General features: G+C 42.1%; 1 protein-coding gene across 7 annotated transcripts in view; it reads left to right on the top strand.

Annotated features, from left to right (window-relative positions):
- The window catches only part of pdzd2 (PDZ domain containing 2), an 86,895-nt gene that overhangs the window by 15,511 nt on the left and 44,665 nt on the right, over positions 1 to 26,719 (top strand). For all 7 annotated transcript variants that reach the window (XR_012769930.1, XM_075468123.1, XM_075468125.1 and 4 more), the window contains exons 2-7: positions 10,836 to 11,156; positions 12,101 to 12,570; positions 16,386 to 16,881; positions 17,059 to 17,204; positions 18,493 to 18,631; positions 25,282 to 25,404. Coding sequence is in view for 6 of the 7 variants with exons in the window: in XM_075468123.1 (XP_075324238.1) it covers positions 11,037 to 11,156; positions 12,101 to 12,570; positions 16,386 to 16,881; positions 17,059 to 17,204; positions 18,493 to 18,631; positions 25,282 to 25,404 (1,494 nt within the window). In the remaining variant the exon portion in view is untranslated. The remainder of the gene's footprint in view (positions 1 to 10,835; positions 11,157 to 12,100; positions 12,571 to 16,385; positions 16,882 to 17,058; positions 17,205 to 18,492; positions 18,632 to 25,281; positions 25,405 to 26,719) is intronic.

The raw sequence follows: 26,719 nt of genomic DNA, 5'->3' as shown, positions 1-26,719 counted from the left end.
GACAGGTGTGAATTTGTACATAATCCGCGATAGCGATTCCACGACAAGTGTGAATTTGTACATAATCTGCGATAGCGATGCCACGACAGGTGTGAATTTGTACATAATCCGCGATAGCAAAGCCACGACAGGTGTGAATTTGTACATAATCCACGATAGCGAAGCCACGACAGGTGTGAATTTGTACATAATCTGCGATAGCGATGCCACGACAGGTGTGAATTTGTACATAATCCGCGATAGCGAAGCCACGACAGGTGTGAATTTGTACATAATTCGCGATAGCGATGCCACGACAGGTGTGAATTTGTACATAATCCGCGATAGCGAAGCCACGACAGGTGTGAATTTGTACATAATCCGCGATAGCGATTCCACGCCAAGTGTGAATTTGTGCATAATCCGCGATAGCGATGCCACGACAGGTGTGAATTTGTACATAATCCGCGATAGCGATTCCATGACAAGTGTGAATTTCTACATAATCTGCGATAGCGATGCCACGACAGGTGTGAATTTGTACATAATCCGCGATAGCAAAGACAAGACAGGTGTGAATTTGTACATAATCCGCGATAGCGATTCCACGACAAGTGTGAATTTGTGCATAATCCGCGATAGCGATGCCACGACAGGTGTGAATTGGTGCATAATCTGCGATAGCGATGCCACGACAGGTGTGAATTTGTACATAATCCGCGATAGCAAAGACACGACAGGTGTGAATTTGTACATAATCCGCGATAGCGATTCCACGACAAGTGTGAATTTGTGCATAATCCGTGATAGCAATGCCACGACAAGTGTGAATTTGTATATAATCCGCGATAGCGATTCCACGACAAGTGTGAATTTGTACATAATCCGCAATAGCGATTCCACGACAAGTGTGAATTTGTGCATAATCCGCGATAGCGAAGACACGACCGGTGTGAATTTGTACATAATCCGCGATAGCGATGCCACGACAGGTGTGAATTTGTACATAATCCGCGATAGCGATGCCACGACAGGTGTGAATTTGTACATAATCCGCGATAGCGATTCCACGACAAGTGTGAATTTGTACATAATCTGCGATAGCGATGCCACGACAGGTGTGAATTTGTACATAATCCGCGATAGCAAAGACAAGACAGGTGTGAATTTGTACATAATCCGCGATAGCGATTCCACGACAAGTGTGAATTTGTGCATAATCCGCGATAGCGATTCCACGACAAGTGTGAATTTCTACATAATCCGCTATAGCGATGCCACGACAGTTGTGAATTTGTACATAATCCGCGATAGCAAAGACAAGACAGGTGTGAATTTGTACATAATCCGCGATAGCGATTCCACGACAAGTGTGAATTTGTGCATAATCCGCGATAGCGATGCCACGACAGGTGTGAATTGGTGCATAATCTGCGATAGCGATGCCACGACAGGTGTGAATTTCTGCATAATCTGCCATAGAAAAGACACGACAGGTGTGAATTTGTACATAATCCGCGATAGCGATTCCACGACCGGTGTGAATTTGTGCATAATCCGCGATAGCAATGCCACGACAGGTGTGAATTTGTGCATAATCCGCGATAGCGAAGACACGACCGGTGTGAATTTGTACATAATCCGCGATAGCGATGCCACGACAGGTGTGAATTTGTACATAATCCGCGATAGCGAAGCCACGACAGGTGTGAATTTGTACATAATCCGCGATAGCGAAGCCACGACAGGTGTGAATTTGTACATAATCTGCGATAGCGATTCCACGACAAGTGTGAAATTGTGCATAATCCGCGATAGCGAAGACACGACCGGTGTGAATTTGTACATAATCCGCAATAGCGATGCCACGACAGGTGTGAATTTGTACATAATCCGCGATAGCGATGCCAGGTAAGGTGTGAATTTGTACATAATCCGCGATAGCGAAGACACGACCGGTGTGAATTTGTCCATAATCCGCGATAGCGATGCCACGACAGGTGTGAATTTGTACATAATCTACGATAGCGATGCCACGACAGGTGTGAATTTGTACATAATCCGCGATAGCGATGCCACGACAGGTCATGCAGCTGACGTGGCCTCACTATCGCAGATTATGTATCTTTTACGGTTGCTTGTTTTTAATTCATTTGAATTATTTTATTTGTTTCTCTTTATATTCTTTTATGTATTTTTAATCCTTCTTCCACTCGCCACTGCAATGCTTTTATTTTATGTAAAGCACTTTGGTTTTGTACATGAAATGTGCTATACAAGTAAATTTGACTTTGACTTTTTACTTTAAAATGAGGTGACAGAAGGAAGAGAAAGAGTGAAAGTACAGTCCCATGTGGTACAATTTACCGCCTTCTCAGACACAGAATCCTTAAGTCTCACAGACTGCGGTCTGTTTATCAGGTAGTCCGTAATCCAGTGGTTGTGGAGGTATCCACTTGTATTTTCTGCAGCTTCTTATATAGCAATGCAGGTTGAATGATATTAAATGCACTGGAGAAATTAAAGAACGTGATCCTCACAGTGCTGTCTTCTTTGTCCAAATGAGAGTGAGCTTGCTGAAGCAGGTAGATGATGTTATCTTAAACACCAGCCCCAGGATGATTAGCAAACTGTACTGGGTTCTGAAAGATTTTTAATTGCTCATTTAGGTGAGCCAATAACAGTGTCTCCAGGACTTTTATGAAATGGGATGTTCGGGCAACTAGTCACTGAGGGCAGTGTTTATGTACTGGAGCAAGGCAGGATGTCTTCCACAGCACGGGATCTTACTCCTGACTCAGGCTAAAGTTGAAGAGAGGCTGTAGAATCCCACATATCTGTTCTGCACAGGTATTCAGGACCCTGGGGTTGACACCATCTGTCCATGCAGCTTTGTTTTGGTTGTGTCTCTCGAGCTCCCTATTCACCTGACTACTGGACAAACATAAGCAGTAGGGGGAGGCAGAGGAGGTCTTGTGAGTCCTAATATAGGGTGAGATGTTCGTAAGGCTCTGCTTAGATCCATGAAATCGAGTTGGTGGAAGATGACATTGTGGAGGTTTGACAGGGACGACGTGGGTACAGGTAGAGTGTGAGGTCTGTGTAGCTGGAGGCAGGTGAGGAACATGCCGATTCTTGATTAGGCATGGGCCGGTTTCTGGTTTCGAGATATACCACGGTATGACAAAGTCAAGGTTTCAAAACCAGTAAAATTTTCTGTCATACAGTCCCTGCAAAAAAGTGAAAAAGAGAATCTTGACACATACCGCCTGCCGTAGTTCAACAAGTTGCAACGCACATTTGAAAACGCGAGGCGCTAGAGAGCAAAATCATTTGACTTTGCAAAATAAAATTGCACCACTAGATGGGGGAAGAAATTACACAGTGTCCCTTTAAATATATGTTTACTAATGGCCAGCATGTTCTATTGTTTAAAAATAAAAGACTTTTCAATGGAAAAGTTTTTTTATTTTTCTTGTTTTTAAATACAGACATTCAAAATACACGTTTTAGAGCTGTAATCATAATACTGTGAAACAGTGATATTTTTGCTTAAGGTTATCATACCGTCAGAATCTCATACCGGCCCATGCATATTCTTGATATAAGCTATTGAAATACATGTATTTCATTTTTGTCCGTCAATGCTTCTATCAGTCTGATCCTCTTTCATCTTAAAGCCTATGATATTTTTTTTTTTTATCCCTTACCACATTAATATGAGAGAAATTAATATCTCTCATAATAATTTGCTGGAGCTTTCTTTCCATTTTTTCTCCGTGCTCCTCCTTGCACTCTGCTGTTTTCCTTTTCAACTGTTTTTGAGCAGTCCTCAATAAGTCCCTTTCTCCCTCCCTAAAGGTTTTCTTTTTGATCTTCTGCTACTTTTTCAGGTCACTGATGATCAGGGCTTTGTAATTGGATATTATGGATGTAAACTCGCAGCTAGTAGTTCGATGTCCTGGGTACAGAATCCTCTCCTTCACAGTGATATGTCCAGGATTACACCATCTGTTGCTAACCTTTTAAGTGCTGGGGATCTTTTGAAGAAACCCTTTTTGACAACGAGATTTCAAAAGGCTACAGTTTAAAAATGGTTGAGAAAAAGGAATACTGTACATGGGGAAAATGTTGAGTGTGACCCAAAGTTTGTGAAGGTAATAAATGTAATCACCTTATTTGCATGTGATGGAATCCATAACTTGCAGTGAACACTGGATTTTGAAGACATTTACACATGGTTTTGTTTTATGATCCTTTTCTCAATTAATGTACTTGTTGTTTTTTTTAACAAAGCTATTTCAAGTTAACCAGTTATGTCAGTGTTGGGGACACCAACTGAAGTCATTCATCTGTGGAGGAGACTGGACTTTACTCTGAAATTCCATGGCTTCGTTTCCAGTTAGCCACACACTCTCACAGCCTACAAGATCAGGGCAGCCTGCCAGTGGCCTGATCCTTCTCTGTTTCTCTCTTGAAGCATTGGTGGCCAAAGATTAACTGTCTAACCACAATGTTCCTCTCATTGGAGTCATTCTTGATCAGGACTTGTCTTATAATTCTCATATCAAACAAGCCTCTCGAGCAACTTTCTCTCACACGTGTGACATCACTAAAATCAGGAGCAGATTGTTCAAAAATTGTGCAGTAAAACTGGTGCATGCGTTTTTCACATATAGGCTAGACTACTGCAGTACCATCTTAGCTGTGTGTAAGCTCTATCAGTTGATCCATAACTCCACCAGAGCATTGACAGGTACTGTCAGGAGAGATCATTATAGGACTGAACATGCTAATTCCCGAAAAAGGATCTCTTCGAGTAACTCATTTAGTGGGGATCGGAACGGACCACTTTGCTTCCTGATATTACTTTTTGAGTCATTCTCCCATAAGCTGTTCTCCAGCACTTCCTTGTAAATCCACGCCACTTTTCCTCCATGATTCAGTTCTGGCCAGAACAGGGCAGGGCCTTTTGCCTTGAGTTGAATGTAGAGGAATAGTAGACACATACGATACCACAAAGCCAAACGGGTTATTTAAAGCCCAAGCTCTGCATAATCATTAAAGTGTGGTCTTATGGTAGCCTGTGTTTTTTGTCTACATCTGTCACAGATGTGGCAGCACTCAGTTCTAAGTGTGTAGATGAACGAACAACCCAGATTCCTCAGGAGTGCTTTTTATTTAGCTTGACCACTGAAGTTATCTGCTAGTTTGGCATTTTAGATTAACATCAAATCTAAGATGACCATCGCCATCTTTAATGCATAATATCCGTTATAAAAAAAATGGGACGTATCTCAGAATATTTACAGTATTGCCATGCATTGTCAGAGTACCAAACCCATGTCTTAAGCAGTAATTTGATGAGAATAGGCTTTGATCATCGCAAGATGTCAAGTGGCAACACATACTATGTATATTCTGTAAAATCCTAGCTCAGTCACAATTTAGAATCATTAACTTTTCTTTCACTACCTTGATTTACATTTCGTCATTCAGCAGACGTATTTAGCTGAAGCAACTTAAAATCTGCCGCATAAGTTTGAGCACACACAAACTGCTGCATAATCATGAAGAGCTAAATCATTAAAAAAGGAGAGAGCCAAAGTAGGACTGGTAAAGAGGTGCAAAGTTCATATCAGGTGTGTTATACTACCGTTTTGCCAAAATGTAGACAAGGGTTTTTCTAAAAAAACACAATACAAAAGAATCTTTTCACATCGCCAGTGGTCTGACCTTCAAGGCCTATTCTTTTTTTATTTCTACCCCTCCATACCTGTCACTGCTGGCCATGCAACACCCCTCTATCATGCATCACTCTACATAACTTCCCAACACTATCCTTTTTTCAAGTGTTGTCATTCCTGAAAAGACACGTTTCAAATATTCGCTCTCTATAATTGTACACCCTGACTCACACCCTGCAGCAGCTCTTCTTTGGTGCTTTAGCATTTTTTTTAAATGTTTGTTTCTTCCTTGCTTTTATAGCAGCACACTCATGTATCAAACATATTTGTAAAATTGATGGGAAGAGATGATTATTATTATTATTTATTTATTTATTTTTTATTTTTGGGCTTATTATGCCTTTAATGGATAGGACAGTTGGAGAGAGACAGGAAGCAGGGGGCAGAGAGAGGGGGAAGACATGCAGCAAAGGGCCGTCCGGTGCGGGACTCGAACCAGGGCCAGCTGCAGCGAGGACTGTAGCCTCTGTACATGGGGCGGCTGCTTAACCCACTACGCCACCGATCGCCCCAGATGATTATTATTGAGGGTGAGAAATATTCTCACCCACAGTCCTGTCATTAAATCCCATCAATAATCTGGTCTTCAAGTAAGTCACTAAGTTTAGGTTGTGTGTGTCCATTTTAAACCGATGTCTCAATGTGACTGAAAACTAAACATATTGTCAGAAAACAACTAAAATAAGGTAACTTACCAACTATGTGGGTTATTCTGCTGCTTTCAAAAGACATATTACTTATATTGAACTGATTAGAATTAATCTTAGGACAAATGATATAAACCTTCAGCAGTTTTATCTAATTTTATCCAACTTCACAATCTCCTGAAACAGTGCTGAAAGTCTGTCTTCATCTCCTGTCCCCTTCCTACAGTTGACAGTGGTGATGGACATTTTAACTGACTTCTTAGTGTTCATACCTGACTGCCGTCTGTCTGTCAAATCCGTAGCTTAGGTTTTTTTTCTTTTCTTTGTGTTGCAATCTGCAGATGGCTGCAGACTGCAGCACAAAGAAATAATGGGAAGAGTACAAGACAACCAAGCAAGGCTGGGCCTAATGTACTACCTAATGTACCTAATGTATCAGATCGGGACTCTGTATGGGCAGATACTCAAAATCAAATGACTCGGACTCAGACTCGGGGGTCTGATCGAGACATCCCTAATTTGTAAGCAGTCCAGTTGCTTCGTTCGGCATGTGTAACAGAGGTGTGCTTACAGAGGTGTGCTTACAGAGGTGTGCTTACAGAGGTGTGCTAACAGAGGTGTGCTTACAGAGGTGTGCTAACAGAGGTGTGCTAACAGAGGTGTGCTTACAGAGGTGTGCTAACAGAGGTGTGCTAACAGAGGTGTGCTAACAGAGGTGTGCTTACAGAGGTGTGCTTACAGAGGTGTGCTTACAGAGGTGTGCTAACAGAGGTGTGCTTACAGAGGTGTGCTTACAGAGGTGTGCTTACAGAGGTGTGCTAACAGAGGTGTGCTTACAGAGGTGTGCTAACAGAGGTGTGCTAACAGAGGTGTGCTAACAGAGGTGTGCTAACAGAGGTGTGCTAACAGAGGTGTGCTTACAGAGGTGTGCTTACAGAGGTGTGCTTACAGAGGTGAGCTAACAGAGGTGAGCTAACAGAGGTGAGCTAACAGAGGTGTGCTTACAGAGGTGAGCTAACAGAGGTGAGCTTACAGAGGTGTGCTTACAGAGGTGTTCTAACAGAGGTGTGCTTACAGAGGTGTGCTTACAGAGGTGTTCTAACAGAGGTGTGCTTACAGAGGTGTGCTTACAGAGGTGTGCTTACAGAGGTGTGCTTACAGAGGTGTGCTTACAGAGGTGTGCTTACAGAGGTGTGCTTACAGAGGTGTGCTAACAGAGGTGTGCTAACAGAGGTGTGCTTACAGAGGTGTGCTAACAGAGGTGTGCTAACAGAGGTGTGCTAACAGAGGTGTGCTAACAGAGGTGTGCTAACAGAGGTGTGCTTAGAGGTGTGCTAACAGAGGTGTGCTTACAGAGGTGTGCTTACAGAGGTGTGCTTACAGAGGTGTGCTAACAGAGGTGTGCTAACAGAGGTGTGCTAACAGAGGTGTGCTTAGAGGTGTGCTAACAGAGGTGTGCTTACAGAGGTGTGCTTACAGAGGTGAGCTAACAGAGGTGAGCTAACAGAGGTGAGCTAACAGAGGTGTGCTTACAGAGGTGAGCTAACAGAGGTGAGCTTACAGAGGTGTGCTTACAGAGGTGTGCTTACAGAGGTGTTCTAACAGAGGTGTGCTTACAGAGGTGTGCTTACAGAGGTGTTCTAACAGAGGTGTGCTTACAGAGGTGAGCTAACAGAGGTGTGCTTACAGAGGTGAGCTAACAGAGGTGAGCTTACAGAGGTGTGCTTACAGAGGTGTTCTAACAGAGGTGTGCTTACAGAGGTGTGCTTACAGAGGTGTGCTTACAGAGGTGTTCTAACAGAGGTGTGCTTACAGAGGTGTGCTTACAGAGGTGTGCTTACAGAGGTGTTCTAACAGAGGTGTGCTTACAGAGGTGTGCTTACAGAGGTGTGCTTACAGAGGTGTGCTTACAGAGGTGTGCTAACAGAGGTGTGCTAACAGAGGTGTGCTTACAGAGGTGTGCTAACAGAGGTGTGCTAACAGAGGTGTGCTAACAGAGGTGTGCTTAGAGGTGTGCTAACAGAGGTGTGCTTACAGAGGTGTGCTTACAGAGGTGTGCTTACAGAGGTGTGCTTACAGAGGTGTGCTAACAGAGGTGTGCTTACAGAGGTGTGCTAACAGAGGTGTGCTTACAGAGGTGTGCTAACAGAGGTGTGCTAACAGAGGTGTGCTAACAGAGGTGTGCAGTTCAGGAGCTGCAGGCGCTAAGGTCATTGAATGATGATTCCAAATATGCAGCACGTGGTGCAGAGCTGCCCATGGGACATTTTCAATACCATAATTATACAACCAACACCAATGATAATTACATGTTGACTGTTAAACAAGATCTATTTCTTCCAAATACTTACTATAAAACAGTCTTATCCCTGATCAAAAAATACGTTTATTCTCTCTGAAAGCTGAGCTTCGCCACAATCACACTGTGTTATTATTACCATCAACATGTACTGTCAGGCAGATCTTTTCCCACAGTTGGACTTTTCTGATCCCCTCTATTCCACATGTCGTCGGGACAGATGGACACAGCAGGAGCATGTTTGCTTTCCCTGTGGTGACAGTTTCTACACAAATGATTGGTTGACTGAAAAAAAGTCGCCATGAGAACTTCAATGCACGTCTAAAAGGTTTAGAGATTTTCAACTTTGTGCGCGCAAAGTCGTGAGGGATAGTCTAACCGTGGAGGCTAAAGGGTTGCTTTCACTCAACGTGGGAACTCATTGGACACCTATTACACAGTATTTCTGTCATTTCTAGTGAAAATAACACAGGCCACAAAGTTTGCTTATTTAAGCTTTAACGCAAGAGTAATAAGTTATGTTGATTTTATCAGTCCCACTTCAGAAGTGGACATTTCCCACAACCACCAAGTATCCCACACAATAGTTCACTCCAACATGGCGGCTTCCTGGGGTCTCTCAGTAAGCGTTCTTATCTCTATACTTATACTCTTGTGTCCTTTTGAAATGGTACTAGTTGCAGCCAAAGTTCTGTTCCAATTAAAAGTATACATCAATACCAGTACACTCAAAATGCCCTGATATGTAGCCCACCTGTTCTGCCCATACGGAGGATGCAAACTGTGGTAACGCTGACCCCGTGGTTGACACGGATCTACCCCGCTGACCACAACCTCATCTTCTCCTCAGTACTGCTGCAGCATACCATACTGCACATATTCTTTTAAAAGTTTCCTGCTGACTAGAAGTGATGATGTATCCAGCAAATGGTGTGGATCTGTCACACTGACTAAGGTTTATGCAGTCATCATTCATTCATTTTCCACACCTGGTCCATCCTGTTCAGGTTCACAGGCAGGGGCTGGAGCCTTTCCCAGCTGCCATCAGGCTAGAGGAAGGGTATCACAGGGCCAACTCAGAGACAGTCAGACAAACAACCAAACACTCACACTATCTCCTTCGTTAAATTTAGAAAACTGCATTTTTCAACAGTGGGAGGAAGCTGGAGTACCCAGAGAGAACCCATTCATGCACGGGGAGAATGTACAAAGTTTCCGTGAAAGGAGATACAAAGCAGAAACACTCGTCTTCCATCTTTCCACTTTATATTGACTGATATCACTATGAGCTGCAATGAGCGGCGATCTCAAAATGTTCAGTTGTCATCTCCTGCTGCAGCTTCAGCCAATGCTGTGGTAAGAATGGAAATGTAGAACTATCGTATAATCCCACAACCACAGACCCGGGATCAGCGGATCAACATGAAGTGCAATGACACATTATATTAGGCACGGTTGCAACACAGTTAAATATATTAAAATATATATTTTTACAAAACAAGTCATTCGTAGTTGTTAGGACAGCCACAAATCAAGATAATATCACACAGCAAACTATTACTTACCCAAGAAAAATGTGCTGGTTCCAGAGGATCTGTTCACTTGGGGAAGAATGTTAGAAGTACAGAGAACACCATGGCACTCCTGGAAGTAAATCTGACGTGGCACAGAAAAATGTTTCAGCATGTTGCTGGTCTTATCACTCTTATTTCAAATAATCTTTTTGGAGGCACAACAGCTGGCACTTTTAGTCCCTTTCTGTGTGAATGGTCTCCATGCTTCGGACCAGCTCTTGGTTCCTGCCACGTGTCCCTCTGTAAATGCATGTGCATCAAGATGATGACTTGGAGACAGTAAAACATTGTCTTGGATAGCTGCTTTATGTGGAGTCCAGCTTCTCCCCATATCTGATATCTGATGTAGGATTTCTGAATTGAATCAAGTCAAATGAAAACTTAATGGACTTGAAGAATAAATCTGTGAATTTCCCTGATGCAATTTGAACAACTCTGAATACAGATTATTACTTAATTGGTTCATTCTAACTAAATAAAAGCGGCATGATCGGCAAGATAACAGAACCAGTAAAGATCCAATTTTATTTGTTTGTGTGGACATTTTTCTCTCCTACTCCACTGTATCATGTTCTCATGTTTTCTTTAGGTGATAGCCTGATGCTGCAGACACCACAGCAGCACCGTCATTTGAGTCTTTCGACTTGGTTTCAACTGGAAAGCTCTCTGGGAAATGTTTGCGGTTTCACCTCAATCCCATTCTCCAAATGGATTTTTGTGCCAAAACTAATTGTTGGAAGCATCAGAGTTGCTGTTGGTGAGTGATCTTCAACAAGCACAAAATGCCAGAATGCCCATCACTAAGGACAACGCCCTCAACATCCTGGTGCTGCTGGAGGACTGGCACAGGGTTCACACCATAAAATCTCAACAGGATGACACTCTGCATCAGGACAGTTTTGGCAACAAGGTACTTCATTCCATTCTCCAGCTTCCCTCAACTTCATCCATACCTCACAGCAAAGAAAATTACACTTATTTATACTTGATTATAAAAAAAAAAACGTTTTTATTTTACAAGGTTCTTGATACATTTTCAGGTTTTTATGATTGGTATGTGTCCAACCTTTTTTTTTTTACTCTTTTGTAACCAGATCAGATTATCAATATGTATCCAGCTCCAGATAACTCCTCAATTGAGTTTCTATTATTTTTTTTTTTCCCCTTCACACTCACTCACACACACACACACACACACACACACACACACACACACACACACACACACACACATACATACATACACACACACACACACACACACATACATACATACATACACACACACACACACACACTGGCACAACATCTCCAGAATTCCAATCAGGGCAACCTTGAATTTAGTGTGAGAATTAACAAGAGAATATTTGTCACCGGGATTAATGATCACATGTTTGGGACCAGGGCAAAGTGATGAGAAATGGGTTTCTGGAACTAGACATTCATGGACTAAAGCTTAGAATCCTCCACATTACTGGAATGCTACTACACCAACAGCTCCAGTGAGAGGGGATACATGCTGAGAATGGTTCAAAACCCAACATCTAAACTAATAAAGAAACTACTTCTAACCCAGTGTTCTAATGATCTGAAACATTAGAACATGACTACAACCCATTATTTAGACACTGTTGATTTTCAGCTTGGCAGCTTAACTGGTGATCAAGGTCTCAGTAATCAGAATTTGTTTTCCTGTAAAGTGGACGCATGGTGTTAGCGTTAGCATAACACAACTGTGATGTGAAAGCTTTTACAGAGTTAGGAAGGTTTTCTGTGGATGTATGTCTTGATGTCTGTCATCAACTTTGAGTGAATATATGAATTGATTGCTCGTGTCCCTTATTCCTCCTCCAGGATGAGGACTACCAGAATGGTGAAAGGGACAGTATGTGCAGTAGCAGCAGCGTTAAGAGTGACCTTATGGAGGACATGCCCCTATGCCTGGCTGCTATTCAGAAGTTGGGAGAGTATATTAAGTTGAACTTCCTGGAGAGTGACACAGCTCTAACAGACAGCCTGTCCTCCTGCAGTGAGGGGCTAGATGTTGAGGTTCATGCTGTCTCCGTCAGGAAAAATGAAGGAGATGGGGCTGAATTTGGCCTCAGTTTTGGGAATATCCCTATATTTGGAGATCCTGAAGTAAGAAAAAGGAGAGCCCCAAGAAAGAGGAGGGACCAGGGCTCCATCATTGACGTGGGATGCATTTGGGTGACAGAAGTGAGGAAGAGGAGTCCAGCAGCCGACTGTGGGCATATCAGGCTGAGAGACGAACTGCTGTCACTGAACGGGCAACTGATGGTGGGAGTAGATGTCAGTGGAGCCAGGTAAGACTGCAGCTTTCTGTAGTGTCCTAACAGTGCATAAAGACAGTAAGTCATTGTTGGGGTCTATGGGTTTTCAGTGTTCTTTCTTCTGATTTCCATGTTCATCAGTGCCTGTTTGGTTTAGTTCTTAATATTTCTATGTTTAATTTTCTGTCATTTATTTCCTCCATCTGTTTGCTGATTCTCAGTTAGTTTGTCATTAGCTGCCTCAGTATAAATAACTAGTTTCCTTGTACAGTGCTGTGTCCTCGTTTTCACCGTATTAGTTTCCCATCAGTCAGTATTCTATGTTTCTGTTTAGCCTTTGAATTTCTTTTTTTTTTTTTTTTTTTAAGTAAAATCTTCAGTTTGGATACCTGCCTGCCTACTGCTCATCAGCCTGTATTTGCTCCCTCCTTCACCACTTCATGACACACACTGCATTATTCAGTCAATAAAATAATTATAGTTCACTGTAATTTATTAAATCAAAGCAACAATAATGTAAATCCAACATTACAGTAATACTGGCCTATTTAATGGTTTGCAACAAGACTACATGGATAAAAACAAGGAAAACTAATGTAGTAGAAAGGCTATAGTATATAATAATACAGAGCAAATCAGTTGTTTAAAGTCTCCCTCCATTAGAAATAAACTATGATGTCAATATGGCTTTGACAATGTAGTTGAGGATTTCTTCTTTGAATCTACCAAGCACCACTGAGGTCAGTGAGCCTCTAAGTAGACTCTTTGGAGGAACCACACCAACAATCCTGACTACTCGCTGGATGGAGCTCTGGCAAGTTACAGGAGAAACTATAACAAGTGGTGGAGGAGAAAGTTGTTATTTTTTCCTCTGGTAGCTAAAAATGGCTGACATGACTTGTTCCGTTTGACGTTGACAGCATGAAATCAGATTCAATGATCTTCAATGTCTTATCCAAAGATGTTAAACTGGGAACAGCACAAGGAAAGTGGAGATATTGCAGTGTTCCATCGAAAATGTCAGAGAGGACAAAGTTTTGCATTCATGACAAGTATAAGTTAGAATTACATCAGTTAGTGATGCATTTTTAGCACACTTGAAATTGGGCCTGGTAGGACCATTAACAATCTGAAATAAATTCAGTAAGCTTTTGTAGATACTGGTTGTAACCAGTTCCACTTAAGGTCCTTAGGAAGAACATTGGGCCTGATGCAAGAACTGTTCGTACGCACAGATTTGTTCTTAAATGGTGCGTACGAGTGATTTAAGAGAATTTGTGCATTCACCAATCTTTTCGTATTTTACGTTTTCTTTCAGGTACGAACAGAATTTACGAGTGATCCAGACCTGTCGAAGGAGTTACGTAAAATAGGCCGCTGTTATTCCTATCTAGTTTGCTTGACTAATGGATTGTACACTTAATTACTTCGAAGCAATCATTAATAAATAAATACATTATATCCCATAATTATGCTGACATTATTCTGTTTGACTTAAATCATGTACTAATTGAAGGTTAATTTGACTCCGTTTATAACAAGGTCAATGGGAAGTGTAACCAGCGGCTACTTTTGGATGCCTTAGCACGTCAGGCTCTTGGAAGAGGGCGTGTGTTCCGAGACCGTGTAGATATCCTTGCATAGACGGACGAAGAGAGAGTGAAACACGGCGATCAAACCCAATTCCACCACACGTCCAGGTCCTCATCGGGTGTGTCCCAGTCCTCTGTGAGTCATGTGCTCCCCTTGGTCAGCACAGCTCTCATCAGTTTATCACCCATGGTACATCAGATTCCCACACACCGCTGTCCAACAAGTACAAATTAAGAGGGACTTTCATGCCGTGGCTGGACTGCCAAACATAATCGGAGCAGTAGACTGTACACATATATGCATCAAAGCACCCGTACAGTTGTAGAGCGCACTGAGCTGAAGGCCAGGTGGGTGTGTCTCCATACAGCGGGGGGCAAACTGCTCTATAGCCCAGAGAAGGCATGCCAGATTTGCATAATATTGCCATGAACGAGGGTCTCCCACTACCTGAACCAGACAGACCAGAAGGTGTGGTGCCAGGAAACCCCCCTCATGGACCATGCAGTTTTCATGACTCAACACTTCCTGGCAAAGGAGAGAGGAAGCGTAGCCTTATATGGTATTATTTTGGGGCGTGGAGTATGCAAATCTACTATCCTCGTGCACGTGCACTTAAACACGCACGGGTGGCATTCATCATTTACGCAGGTCGTTTACACACTTTCTTAAGTTAAGAGCGTTTGTTGATTCTGACGGGGCGTGTTCGTATGAGACCTTCGTATGAAAAAAGTGAGAGAAATTTAGAATAAAAAATACGAAACTGTTCTTGCATGAGGCCCAATGAGTTTAAAATTCAGGTCAGATAAATGATAAGTCCTGTAACGACCAACAATAGTGACATGGAGGGTTTTAGAGACTTCAAGATGGAACTAAAGTGAGATTTGTTCTATTTCCTTCCAGCCAGCATGTTAACTAGTGTTATTTAAACAAATGAGAATGCTCTACTGAGCTGCATGAATATATTAACATTCCTGAGTGCTATTTTTACATTGTGAAGTATTGTAGTTTGTACTAACTCATGGGTTTTTGGTCATTCTTTATAAATCTGCATTTAAGTTTGTTCTATTCTCCCAAACTGCCACAGGTAATGTTAAAATGTTCAGAATATTCATTTTGTGCTATTTTAGTGCAGAAATATGGAAGTATTTGTAAAACCATTGTAAATTAACAACATAGATGGAAAAAAAACATAAGTAACAACTGAAAAACTGTCTTACCTAATATAAAGTCAAGAGGGTTATAATTCACAAACTTTGCCTGCTATTCAGATTGCCATCTGGTGTGGTCATCTGTTAAACACAGCATAATAAGTGGCACTAGATATTAAATAAGCCCCACCTGGCATTAGAAATGTAATATAACACCTGGTGTTTATTGAACCGTGTGTTGCTGATCCACCTTCCCATCCTGTGACCCGTTTAGGCCATTGTAAGTGCTCGGTTGGTTATGTCTTTTCTAACACCTAGTGGTGCTTGTAACAGCATTTAATATATGCCAGGTGTCATTAAATAGGAGCCAAATGATGTTTTAAGTTGTGGGGAAAATTGGCGAACTAACTTACTCACTGAACCTCAAGCAGGATTTACCTGGGAGCAAACTGTTGGCAAATCTGTCCGAAAGTGACTGGACATACCAGGAGAAAAACAAATCAGATTAATCAATGTAGGAATACTGTGAGAACACATGACAGGATGCAGGAACACAGACGGGCTGACAAAAACACATCAATTACATAAGAAAGAACAGGAAAATCAGTCACAAATTTAGGACCAGTTCTCCTTTGCGAGAGACTCCTCGCTGTGCATTGTGGGATTTTATTTTTTGTTTCTATCACCCAAAATGTTACTTTAAAAACTGTAAAGTGAAAGGCACAGTAGAGTTTATTCTGAGACAACGCAGCTGAATTTCAAATCCCCTGCATGAAAGGTACTACCTCCAGTAGGGGCCCTTAGGCAAGACCCCCTTACCCTACCTGCCTACCTGTAAGTCGCTTTGGATAAAAGCGTGTCAAAAGCATGAACAAACACTGGTTGTCTAGTTAGATTAGTTTAGCAAAACGAACAACACTCTAATAGTTGTTTTCAGTGAACAGTAAAGAGAGAGCCACCAACCCAACAAGAGTTTAGTTTCAAATTCCTAAATCCCTGTCTTTTTCTAAACTTCTTTTTCCAGTTTAGTTATTAAATGAAATACAGAGAACTATATTTTTCACTGAAATGTACTCATTGTAACGACGAGACGTTATTCTTTCCCAGTTACCTGGCTGACCAGTGCTGGAACAGAGGTAGCATCTATCTGATCCTGCTGCGGCGAGTCAAGCGAAAGGCTCCCCTCCCTCCTTGTGATGTTACTGAGGGTCTCGGTATTCCTGTCAGCAGTGACAACTGTGAGGACAAACAGGACCAGCAGCAGCAGGGAAGAGCTGCCCCTGAGGCTGCCAACAGCTCTGCAATCTGCAAACGCACCCGCAAGTTTGGTGTCGCATCACGTTCATCGTTTAACCAAGACAGGACTGACTTACAAGTCAAGAGTTGTTCCGTTAACTATAGCTCTCCTCTCTGTACTGATGCAGAATTCAGTCCTCAAAGGGATGACTCCGGTTGCATTCTCATAGAGAAAAGCTCAGACTCTTTTCCTCAGGAGAGAACTGCTCCTTTACACAGTGGAGTTGCTGCTACGCTGCCTGCAAGAGGTTCCAGTCAGCTGTTAGAATGCAAAAGGAATTCTTACATCAGTGAGCCACCGAGCCAGGTAAGACACACTACTGACACACAGGGCGGGAATTTAATTTATTACTCACAGTCTCACTTCTGCTTTAATTGTTAAGGCAAAAGAATGAACCAGACAACTTCAGCAAATATACATACATACACTGTTGTGACAGATGTCTAATGACCCTGTGTCGTATATTATATTACTTTTTCTTAGCCCAGAGAGGGCAGCCGCATATGGAAGATGCATATGGTGAAGAGTGAGGAGGGTCTGGGCATACACATAACAGGAGGACGTGGCTCCAAGCGCTCTCCTCATGGCATCATGATTGCTCATATAGAGGAGGGAGGGGCCATTCACAGGTACGCTTCAGTATGGTTCACATTGTGTGTGTGTGTGTGTGTGTGTGTGTGTGTGTGTGTGTGTGTGTGTGTGTTATGGATCATAGTGTGAGGATGTAGAAAGAGGACAAAAATGCAGGACTACCAGACAATTAGGCTAGACAGATGGTAGACGAATGATGGCTTAATAAAACCAAACAAAGGTGCTGCTGAGGCAGGATCTCAAAACTGCAAGAAACAAGGACTGAAGGGAAGCAAGAGGTGGACTGACAGACCGACAGAGTAACGACAGGAAATGACCAAACAGAAAAAAGAAACAGAACGGGGCAAAGACAGGTCCAGAACCTGGTTAAAGGGCCAACAAGGCGCCGTGGGCCAGGGCTTGGACGCGGGTGGCGTAGACCAGGGCTGGAATGCAGGCAGCGAAGACTGGAGCGCTGAGGGGTAAAGCCCTGTAGGCAGAAGTTTCTGAAGGCTGGATTTTTGGCAAAGCAGTCTCTGGGTCAGGGACTGGTGAGAAAGTTGAGGCAGACGGGTACTGCCACTCTAGAAAGCAACCAGTAAGATCTTTTGGGACTAAGGCCGACACTGGATCTGGAGCCGGAAACGCTGGCGCTGGGGCAGGAACTGGACAAGCACCCGGCTGGAGACACGAGGAGGAGCGCCCGCCTGGACGCCCTTAAGGACAGGAAGTGCAGGTGTGATGCATGGAGGCTCCTGTGTAGTCCTGGGAGCAGTTGCAGCAGCCATGGGGTCCCGGGCATTGGTCGTGGCTCTGGCTGGGATGGAAGCTGTGACTGTTGGGAATGCAAGCATGGACCCAGGCTATGGCTCTGGAGGTGCAGAGGTGAGAAAAACCCTCACCTCCCTCTGGAACGTCTCCCAGAGGGCTGTGCTGGGGCAGCTCCTGCTGAGATCTGATGAGCTGCTCCCTCTGTCTTGGCCGCCAGCTAGCAAAAATCCTCAAAAGAGTCCTCTCTTTTCCCAGTGTCAGCCTTGGACTGTAGCTCTGGATAGGCCTGGTGGCTGTGGACAGAACAGGAGAAAATATATAATGAAGGAATAATTACAAAATGAACAAAAGGTGAGAGCAATCAGCAACAGAGATCAGATGTGACAAGGCAGCAGTAAAACTAACAGAAGTGAACAACAGATCTGGATTTATCCAAATAAAGCAAGAAATAACATAGAAACCAAAAGTCAAAGTAAAACCAAATGCCAAAATATAAGTTAGATAACTCAGGTATCTGAATTGTTAAAGCATTTTCTGGGTCAGGAGGATCAGTTTTTTTGGTTGTATGTGTTACAGGGATGGACGTCTTCATGCTGGTGATGAGTTACTGATGATTAATGGTCAGTCTCTGGTGGGTCTCACACATCAGGAGGCTGTAGATATCCTCCGCTCCACTACTGGTCTGGTCCAGCTGGTGGTGTCCACCACAGGAAATGTATGTACACACACATGCAGACAAACTGCCTTTTCTATCTTTGTGGTGATATATCATTGCAATAATGCCTTCCTCCGCCCTTTACCTTAATCACCATAGTTGAATGCCCCTTTAACCCATTTAGGCCTAAAACGCCTGGAAAAGAATGCCTGTAAAACCTATGGGCGATTTCAGAAAGACCCCCTAAAACTGAAGTTTTGCTGGAAATTCAGCAGTTGCGTCAACGCCTACTAAATGATTGATGTCTCAGCCTCTGTAGCAGATAGAAACAAAATTCAAAACGTATTTGAGAGCGTACACCTGTGGCTTTCTTTGGAAATTGAGTTTATTTACATACACCTTCACGAAAATAGAAAATGTAAAAAGTAAAGTGCAGGAACAGCACTATTTTCAATTAGAAAACAGTAATAGAATAAAATAAAATAAAATTTTATATTTAAATTATTTATTTATTTTATCGCCAGTATCTCTTCGTACTGGCAGCACAAGGAGCCCATACACATTCCAATAAACGTTTTCATCTCCGGCACAGTTACGTGTGACCACCTTGCCATCTTTGCTCGAGCTGGAGTCTGAAGTACCTGGTCACTGTATCTATTCATCTAGGAAACGAGATGTGCCCAAAGCTCCTCAGTAAAAATCTGATTAAATGCCTGCAACGGTGTGGCATCTGCAGGTAAATCGACTTTCACCACTGGTGTGCGGTTGAAATCTCTCCGTCAATTACAGTGGTAATTGTCACTTTCAAACCCTTCAAAATCATCCTCGCCGTTATCGTCATCTTCAAACATATGTGCTAGCCATAAATCTCCATCAATTGGGTCAGCACGTTCATCAGCATCATCAAAATCGCTACCGTTTAAAATGTCTTCCCACTGAAAGTCCTCCATGCTTGTTCGATGTAACTTAACTTCAAAACAATGACACGAGGAACATGACGACACTCTCACGTGTGTATTATAATGCATTTAATTGGCGCAGAGGTCAATTATTGGTGCAAAACAACCTTATACATGAAAAAAGACTCCATGGAGCTTGTCCGCTCTATGTAGATACAGACAAGTTATTCTTCACTCAGGAGGATAATTGAGATTTTTGACAGAGATAATTTTACACCAATGAGGACTAATTTATGAATGAATATGTTGATTTGAGCTAATAAATGACTTAATATATTACATAGTGTCCCTTTAAGTATGAAAGGTGCCACATAAATAAAATTTAATTTGATTTGATTTGACATAAATGTGCAAATCTGATGATGCCAGCCTCTTTGGCGGCCGTGGCTCAGTGGTTAGAGTCGGTCGTCCAATAACCGGAAGGTTGGCAGGTTTGATTCCCACTCTCATCACTCAAAAAGATTGGTGGAACTGACAGCTGGAGGGGTGTCCGTCCACATCCTTGTCACGACCGAGGTGCCCTTGAGCAAGGCACCGTACCCCCATGCTCCCCGGGCGCTGCAAACGGCTGCCCACCGCTCCAGGTTGGCATCTGTCTCTGAGTGTGTGACCCTGTGCATGTGTGTGTGTCAACAGGTGCCAACCTGGAGCGGTTAAAAGCGGAGGAGAAACTTTGTGTGTATGCATGACAAATAAATCTAATCTTAATAAAGACCTCATGGACCCTATTTCCTCTTTAGTGATATTTATATAGCCCTTTTCTAGCCTTGCTGACCACTCAAAGCACTTTAGTGGGTCAGAAGTGCCTGGCTGGGCACCACTGGTTTATAGGGACTACAGATAGTTGCCAACCAGTAGATCAAAGTTACATTACTATTTTTCTAAAAGGCAAAGTACAGCAACAACAGCCAAAGAGAACAACCCCATATCTAAAAAGGTTGGAATGCTGTGTAAAATGTGTTCTTTTTAAACCCTGCCATATTACTGACCTGATGCCTGATTAGTGATTTTGTTGCCTTGTCTCAACTTTTTTTTAAACATGATTCTGCCATCAAATTAAATGTTTAGCTTTACATGTTTAGCATTAAACAATAAAATGTCTCCCTAAAAACATTTTATATTGTGGCAAACGGGTTGAACTGGAGAAATTCAGGTGAGGTACTCCTCTATTAGCTTAAATCAACCAAACCCACCATCACACCAAACTTCTGCAGAATGGGGAAGTAATGAAAATGAATACGACTCTTACTCATGGTGCTATCCTCAATGTCAAATATATCTAACAGGGCAATCTAACTCAAGAACAGAACAACTATGATTGCCATACTGAAGTAACACCAAGTTATAGCATTTTAGAACACAATTAAAGGCAGTTATTGCACAACAACATGCAAAGCATCATGGCAACTCCATTCATCCATTCCCCAATATGCTACAATATGTTTATATTCTGTTGTAAATTAAATATTCATTCATGAGATTTGCAACCATTGTATTGTGTTTCTATTTACATTTTAAATGATATCCCAATCTAGTTGGAACAAGATAGCAATTTCAAAATTCTGTTGATTTCATTGTAAACTTCAGTTACCAACCTAGATTCAACACCTTGCTCAGCTGTAAAGTTGTCAATATTACTTTAGAAAAAGACCAGCTGTACAGAATGCAACATGTGACGTCATCAGCTCAATTGCTCTCAAGCTACAAACAACAACATCTCAATGCATTCATGGTGGGTCCGTGTAACGCTTTGCAGTGCTTTGATCCATTTTTAGAATTCACATGAAAAAGATGAAAATTGGGTTCAAAACTTCAATTTTCCAGACAACTCAGAAAACAGATAATTGTGGTTGTTTGTTCATTTCATTGTAATTTGTTGGTGGAAAGTAAAATGAGTTCATATTCCAATTTTCAATTTCTGCGTCGTGGTTGGACTGAACCATGCACGCGGGGGCCGGGGGGATGTCTTGGCTCGAGTAGCGCCAGATGTGTTTTGTAGAGATAGGCCTACAAATGAAATGGATGGCAAGTCAGCTTGAGACGTACAGATCTGACAGAACGACTGGCTCAGCTGTAGGCCAACCTGCAAACTTTCCAATAGGCTACAGTACCCTATTAAGTTGCGGCATGATTTAATATTGTCATATGTTTTACGCCCTTCGCACTATCAATACTGCACTATCAGTAAAGAAACGGTGATGCTGAGTGTTGCCTAAGCCACTTAGGCTATATTTGGGCACGAATAGCCTACATTTTGTTAAACGGTCAGTACGAGTAGCCTATATAATTAGGTTAATACTAAGTGTGTAAACCCCGCCCTCTGCGTAAACACACTGGCCTAGGACAATATCCTAAGTTTTATTTTAGTACATTCACTGCACGAAGATGATTGCCTACAGAGACGCAGATGTAGGCTACATTAAGAATGTGACAGGAATAAGTTCGTGAATGACCTCTGCAAAGCAGACATCAGCTGAACCGAAACGTTGCATGGGTTACAGTGCAACTGCCCCTGGGGGTCCGTGTTTTGCAGTGATTTGCTCCATTTTTAGAATTCACCTGAAGTCAGGCTCCCGTTCCCGCAACGTTATCATAACGTGCCATTTTCTGAGAAAAATATAAATAATAAACACGTAATGTGCATTGAGCAGGAATCAAACCCCGGCCTCCCGAGCCGCACGCAGATGCGCTACCACTAGTGCCAACACATGCGTCTTACTTATAAAAAAAAACAAAAAAAAACATAGCCCTATCTCTGATACATAAGTAATTGTGAGTCACAAAGTTAAAGGGACATTATGTAATTTCTTCCCCCATCTAGTGGTGCAATTTTATTTTGCAAAGTTGAATGAATTTGCTCTCTAGCGCCTCACGTTTTCAAAAGTGCGCTGCAACTTCTTGAACTACGGCAAGCGGAATGTGTCAAGATTCAAGAAGCTATAGCTTCAGACTCAAGGTCCATACAAACAAAAAGAAATCAAGACACACAGTACAAAGGATTACATAACACACATACAACAACACTATAAATACAGATAACATGTCAGATAACATAACATCTCCTTTGGTGTGCAAGCAACGCAATTAGTCATATTCCGGGAGTTACCGGAAGTGACGTCGACGCAGCATTAGCATTAGCAGCGTTAGCAATAGGAGCATTAGCAGCGGTAAATAAACTCCCGGTAAACTTACAAACTTTCTAATGCCTCGTTTTGTGAGTAAAGAGCCTATGTGTACTACGGCAGAAGTTTAGTAACAATCAATGCATTATTAGTGGGATCATTTACGAGATAAAATCTATTTAGCATTTTTTTTTTTTTTTAAACTTTATTAGTAAATCAACAAAATAACATTTTACAAATGTGAGCATAACGCCAAAAAGAAGATATCCAGGGGGAGCATAGGAATGATAATAAAAAGAAGAAGATGATGCACTTACAAAAAGAAAGCTAATGAACACAAAGACATATGTGCCAAGGAATAAAATCTATTTAGCATTAGCGGCTGTAATAAGCCATTTGGCGGAAATGACGTCACAATGACGTCATTTCCGCTTGTAGGCCTGGTGGGGAAATCGCGATTCGAAGTGCTTTATGTCCCTCTCGGCACTTCGTCGTTTTTCATAGACCGGAAGGACATGGCAGCCTCCATAGAGCTTACCTGCTCTATGTAGATACAGACAAGTTATTCTTCACTCAGGAGGATAAGTGAGATTTTTGACAGAGATCATTTTACACCAATGAGGACTAACTTATGAATGAATATGTTGATTTGAGCTAATAAATGACTTAATTTATTACATAGTGTCCCTTTAAGCCTAAATCTATTATCATAGACAGTGCACAGTGACATGGCCATTGCAGTACCATTAGAGTACAAAAATTACAAAGAACACATCAACAAATTTTACTTTAGTTTCAGTTGATATTTTGTTTTGTTTTTTCATCGTGTTTGATCATCGACTGAATAAAAATAACGCTATTTATCTATTTACGGACTAGTTTCAAAATTGAAAATTGAAGTTTTGAACCCAATTTACATCTTTTTCATGTGAATTCTAAAAATGGATCAAAGCACTGCAAAGCGTTACACGGACCATGGTGAACTCTAAAGATTTCGACCTCACCTCTGTCTCTGCATCACAACTTTTCAACAGTTTGTCAACTGATTAATTATTCATTCATTCATTCAATTTACGTTGCGTCAATAAAATTTTTCATTGAGAGGATTAATACGTTTTTTCAATTGAATTTATCGCTCTAATTTTTTTTCTTCTGTCCATTACGTTGGAAGCAATTTGCGCTTTAATTATTTAATAAATGATGATGATGTACCGAAAGTACATTGGGCCTGATGCAAGAACATTTTCATATTTTTATTCTAAATTTCTCTCACTTTTTTCGTACGAAGGTCTTGTACGAACACGCCACGTCAGATTCAACAAACGCTCTTAACTTGGGAAAAAGTGTGTAAACGACCTGCGTAAATGATGAATGCCACCCGTGCGTATTTAAGGATAGTAGATTTGCATACTCCACGCCCAAAATAATACCATATAAGGCAACACTTCCTCTCTCCTGTGCCAGGAAGTGTTGAGTCATGAGAATGGAATCAAGGCGCAAAAAGAACAACTTTTGGGGGCTCTGAGACTGAAGTTCTGCTTTCAGAGATCCAAAATAGGAAAATCTGTCATTTTTAGCAGTGTCAGCAGTGCAATTACGGGACCTGCTAAAGTGAAGAAATTGGAAGTTATTACGAGTGCTGTTAATACCGTGTCACCTGTAGTTCATAATGTCACCGAAATAAAGAAGAAATGGTTTGATATGAAAATGACTTTAAAAAAAACGTCTCGCCATGGGGTGGTCCATGAGGGGGGTCTTCTGGCACCACACCTTCTGGTCTGCCTGGGCTGGTTCAGGTAGTAGGAGACCCTCGTTCATGGTAATATTTTGCAAATCTGGCATGCCTTCTCTGGGCTATAGAGCAGTTTGCCCCCCGCTGTATGGAGACACACCCACCTGGCCTTCAGCTCAGTGCGCTCCACAACAGCACGGGTGCTTTGATGCGTATATGTGTGCAGTCTATTTCTCCGATTATGATTGGCAGCCAGCCACGGCATGAAAGTCCCTCTTAATTTGTACTTGTTGGACAGCAGTGTATGGGAATATGATGTGCCATGGGTGATAAACTGATGAGAGCTTTGATGACCAAGGTGAGCACACGACTCACAGAGGACTGGGACACCCCCGATCTGTCTCCAATCTCCCTCTGAAAGGTTCCAGTGGCCAAAAATCCAAGGGTGGTGAGGACCTGGACATGTGGTGGAATTGGGTTTGATCGGCGTGTTTCTCTCTGGAGTTGTGGCTCCAGCCAGCTGCATATTTGCAGCAATACAATCCATGGCAATCTAAATCGCGATGTCAGCCATTCGTCTATCTCCACATGGATATCTACACGGTCTCGGAACACACGCTCTCTTCCAAGAGCCTGACAAAAATTCCCATAAACACACTCCTAAACCTTGTCCAAAGCTTGCCCAGAAGAATTGAAGCTGTTATAGCTGCAAATGGTGGGCCGATGTTTTATTAAACCCTATGGATTAATAATGGGATGTCACTGAAGTTTATATGCGTGTAAAGACAGATAAAGACTAATACTTTTGGCAATATAGTGAATCATGAAAATGTAATATGTATGAATAAACATTACAGACACTTCAAATGCAAACACCTTCTCTTCCTGTCCCTGCAGGAGGAGTCAGAAGTGGATTTTGAACACTTCCCGTCCACCAGTCTGCCAGACTTGGTCAGCAACTGCAGATCATCTTCCTCCCTGTCACAGACTTCTCCCCCATGTCTTCAGAGCTCCTACGTGGTACACACAAATATTATGTTGTGGTTGTTGGAGAGTGTCTTCATAACTCTTATATTAGTGTGTTTCTATCTAAAGTACAAATGGCTTTCACAAAGCTTTCTTTAAGCAGAGTTGTTCCAGTTGGGGGGCTTGTCTGGGATAAAATTTTCCATTCTAGAAAGATTAAGGGCGTATTCAGACCAGGAAAGTCCGATAGTTCACTTGCTTTGGTCCGAACCTTTTTTTTTTTTTCATTTTGGTGCGGTTCGCTTTCAGACTGTACATTTCAGTAAATGGACCAAAATATGTCAACAAAGCCACGCGCCCTGAAGTCGTTCGGCTATTGGTCAGAATCGACACGCGCAACACAAAGTGCTAAGTTCAAAAGTGAATGTAGTCATGGACGCTTTCCGTGCCGTTATTGCTTTTAATATAATCAAAACTATATGTTTTTTCAACGTTTTGCTATTTTCACAACTGTGTAATTACTATGCTGCTGTACAAGTAATTTATCATCAACGACGACAAAGGGCAAGGCGGCTATGCTCCAACATATATGATATGTGGGCATCTGCCCAAACGTCCACAAGAGCACGGGTCTCCTCTTCGGCCCACGTTTGTCCCCTACTCATTTTCGGTCTAGAAATATTATTTTCGGTCTTTTGTTAGCTTTACCACAGCCGGTCTAGTAATTAGAAGAGCGACGCTCTGTTCTGTTACCTAGCAGCAGACAAACGACGGATGCTCCCGAGGTACAAAAAAGCAAAAAGTCTGGGATTAGGTCCGGTCTGCTTTCACACCTCCAAAAGATCCGCACCAGGGTTCGTTTGATCCGGACCGAGTCCGACCTTTCAGCTCGGTCTCAGTCCGCTTGTTTGGTCCGGACCAGAGTTCGGTGATTTGTATTCAGACCATCCCAAAAGGTCCGAACCAACGAAAATCTGGTCCGTTTGGTCGTTTGGTCCGGACCAAACGAGGTAGTTGTGAATACGCCCTAAGTTAAATATGAGGTAATTTGCCTTGTTTAATTTTACTGTTATTACCCTGTGACAAAATAGGTATGATTAATAGAATGGAAACATTTTCTATTATTTTCTATTTTGTCAGTGTGTCCCAATAAGGACCGTCTTTTTTTAAATTGGAGCATAATCTGAAATAGATCCTTGTAATTAGAGGTAGAATTTTGATCAAACTGTATTTATAGACGTAATCTGGCATATTAAATAAGAAGGAGCAATCCATACACTTTCTATTCCCGCTGCAGCCTATCAGTATTGATTTAGGAAAAGGTAAAGTACACCTCTGACAGTGCAAGAAAACCAGCCCATCGCAAGGT

Source organism: Odontesthes bonariensis, chromosome 6, assembly GCF_027942865.1.
Source record: "Odontesthes bonariensis isolate fOdoBon6 chromosome 6, fOdoBon6.hap1, whole genome shotgun sequence".
Lineage (NCBI taxonomy): Eukaryota > Metazoa > Chordata > Actinopteri > Atheriniformes > Atherinopsidae > Odontesthes > Odontesthes bonariensis.
This window is presented reverse-complemented; position numbering and strand designations above follow the sequence as displayed.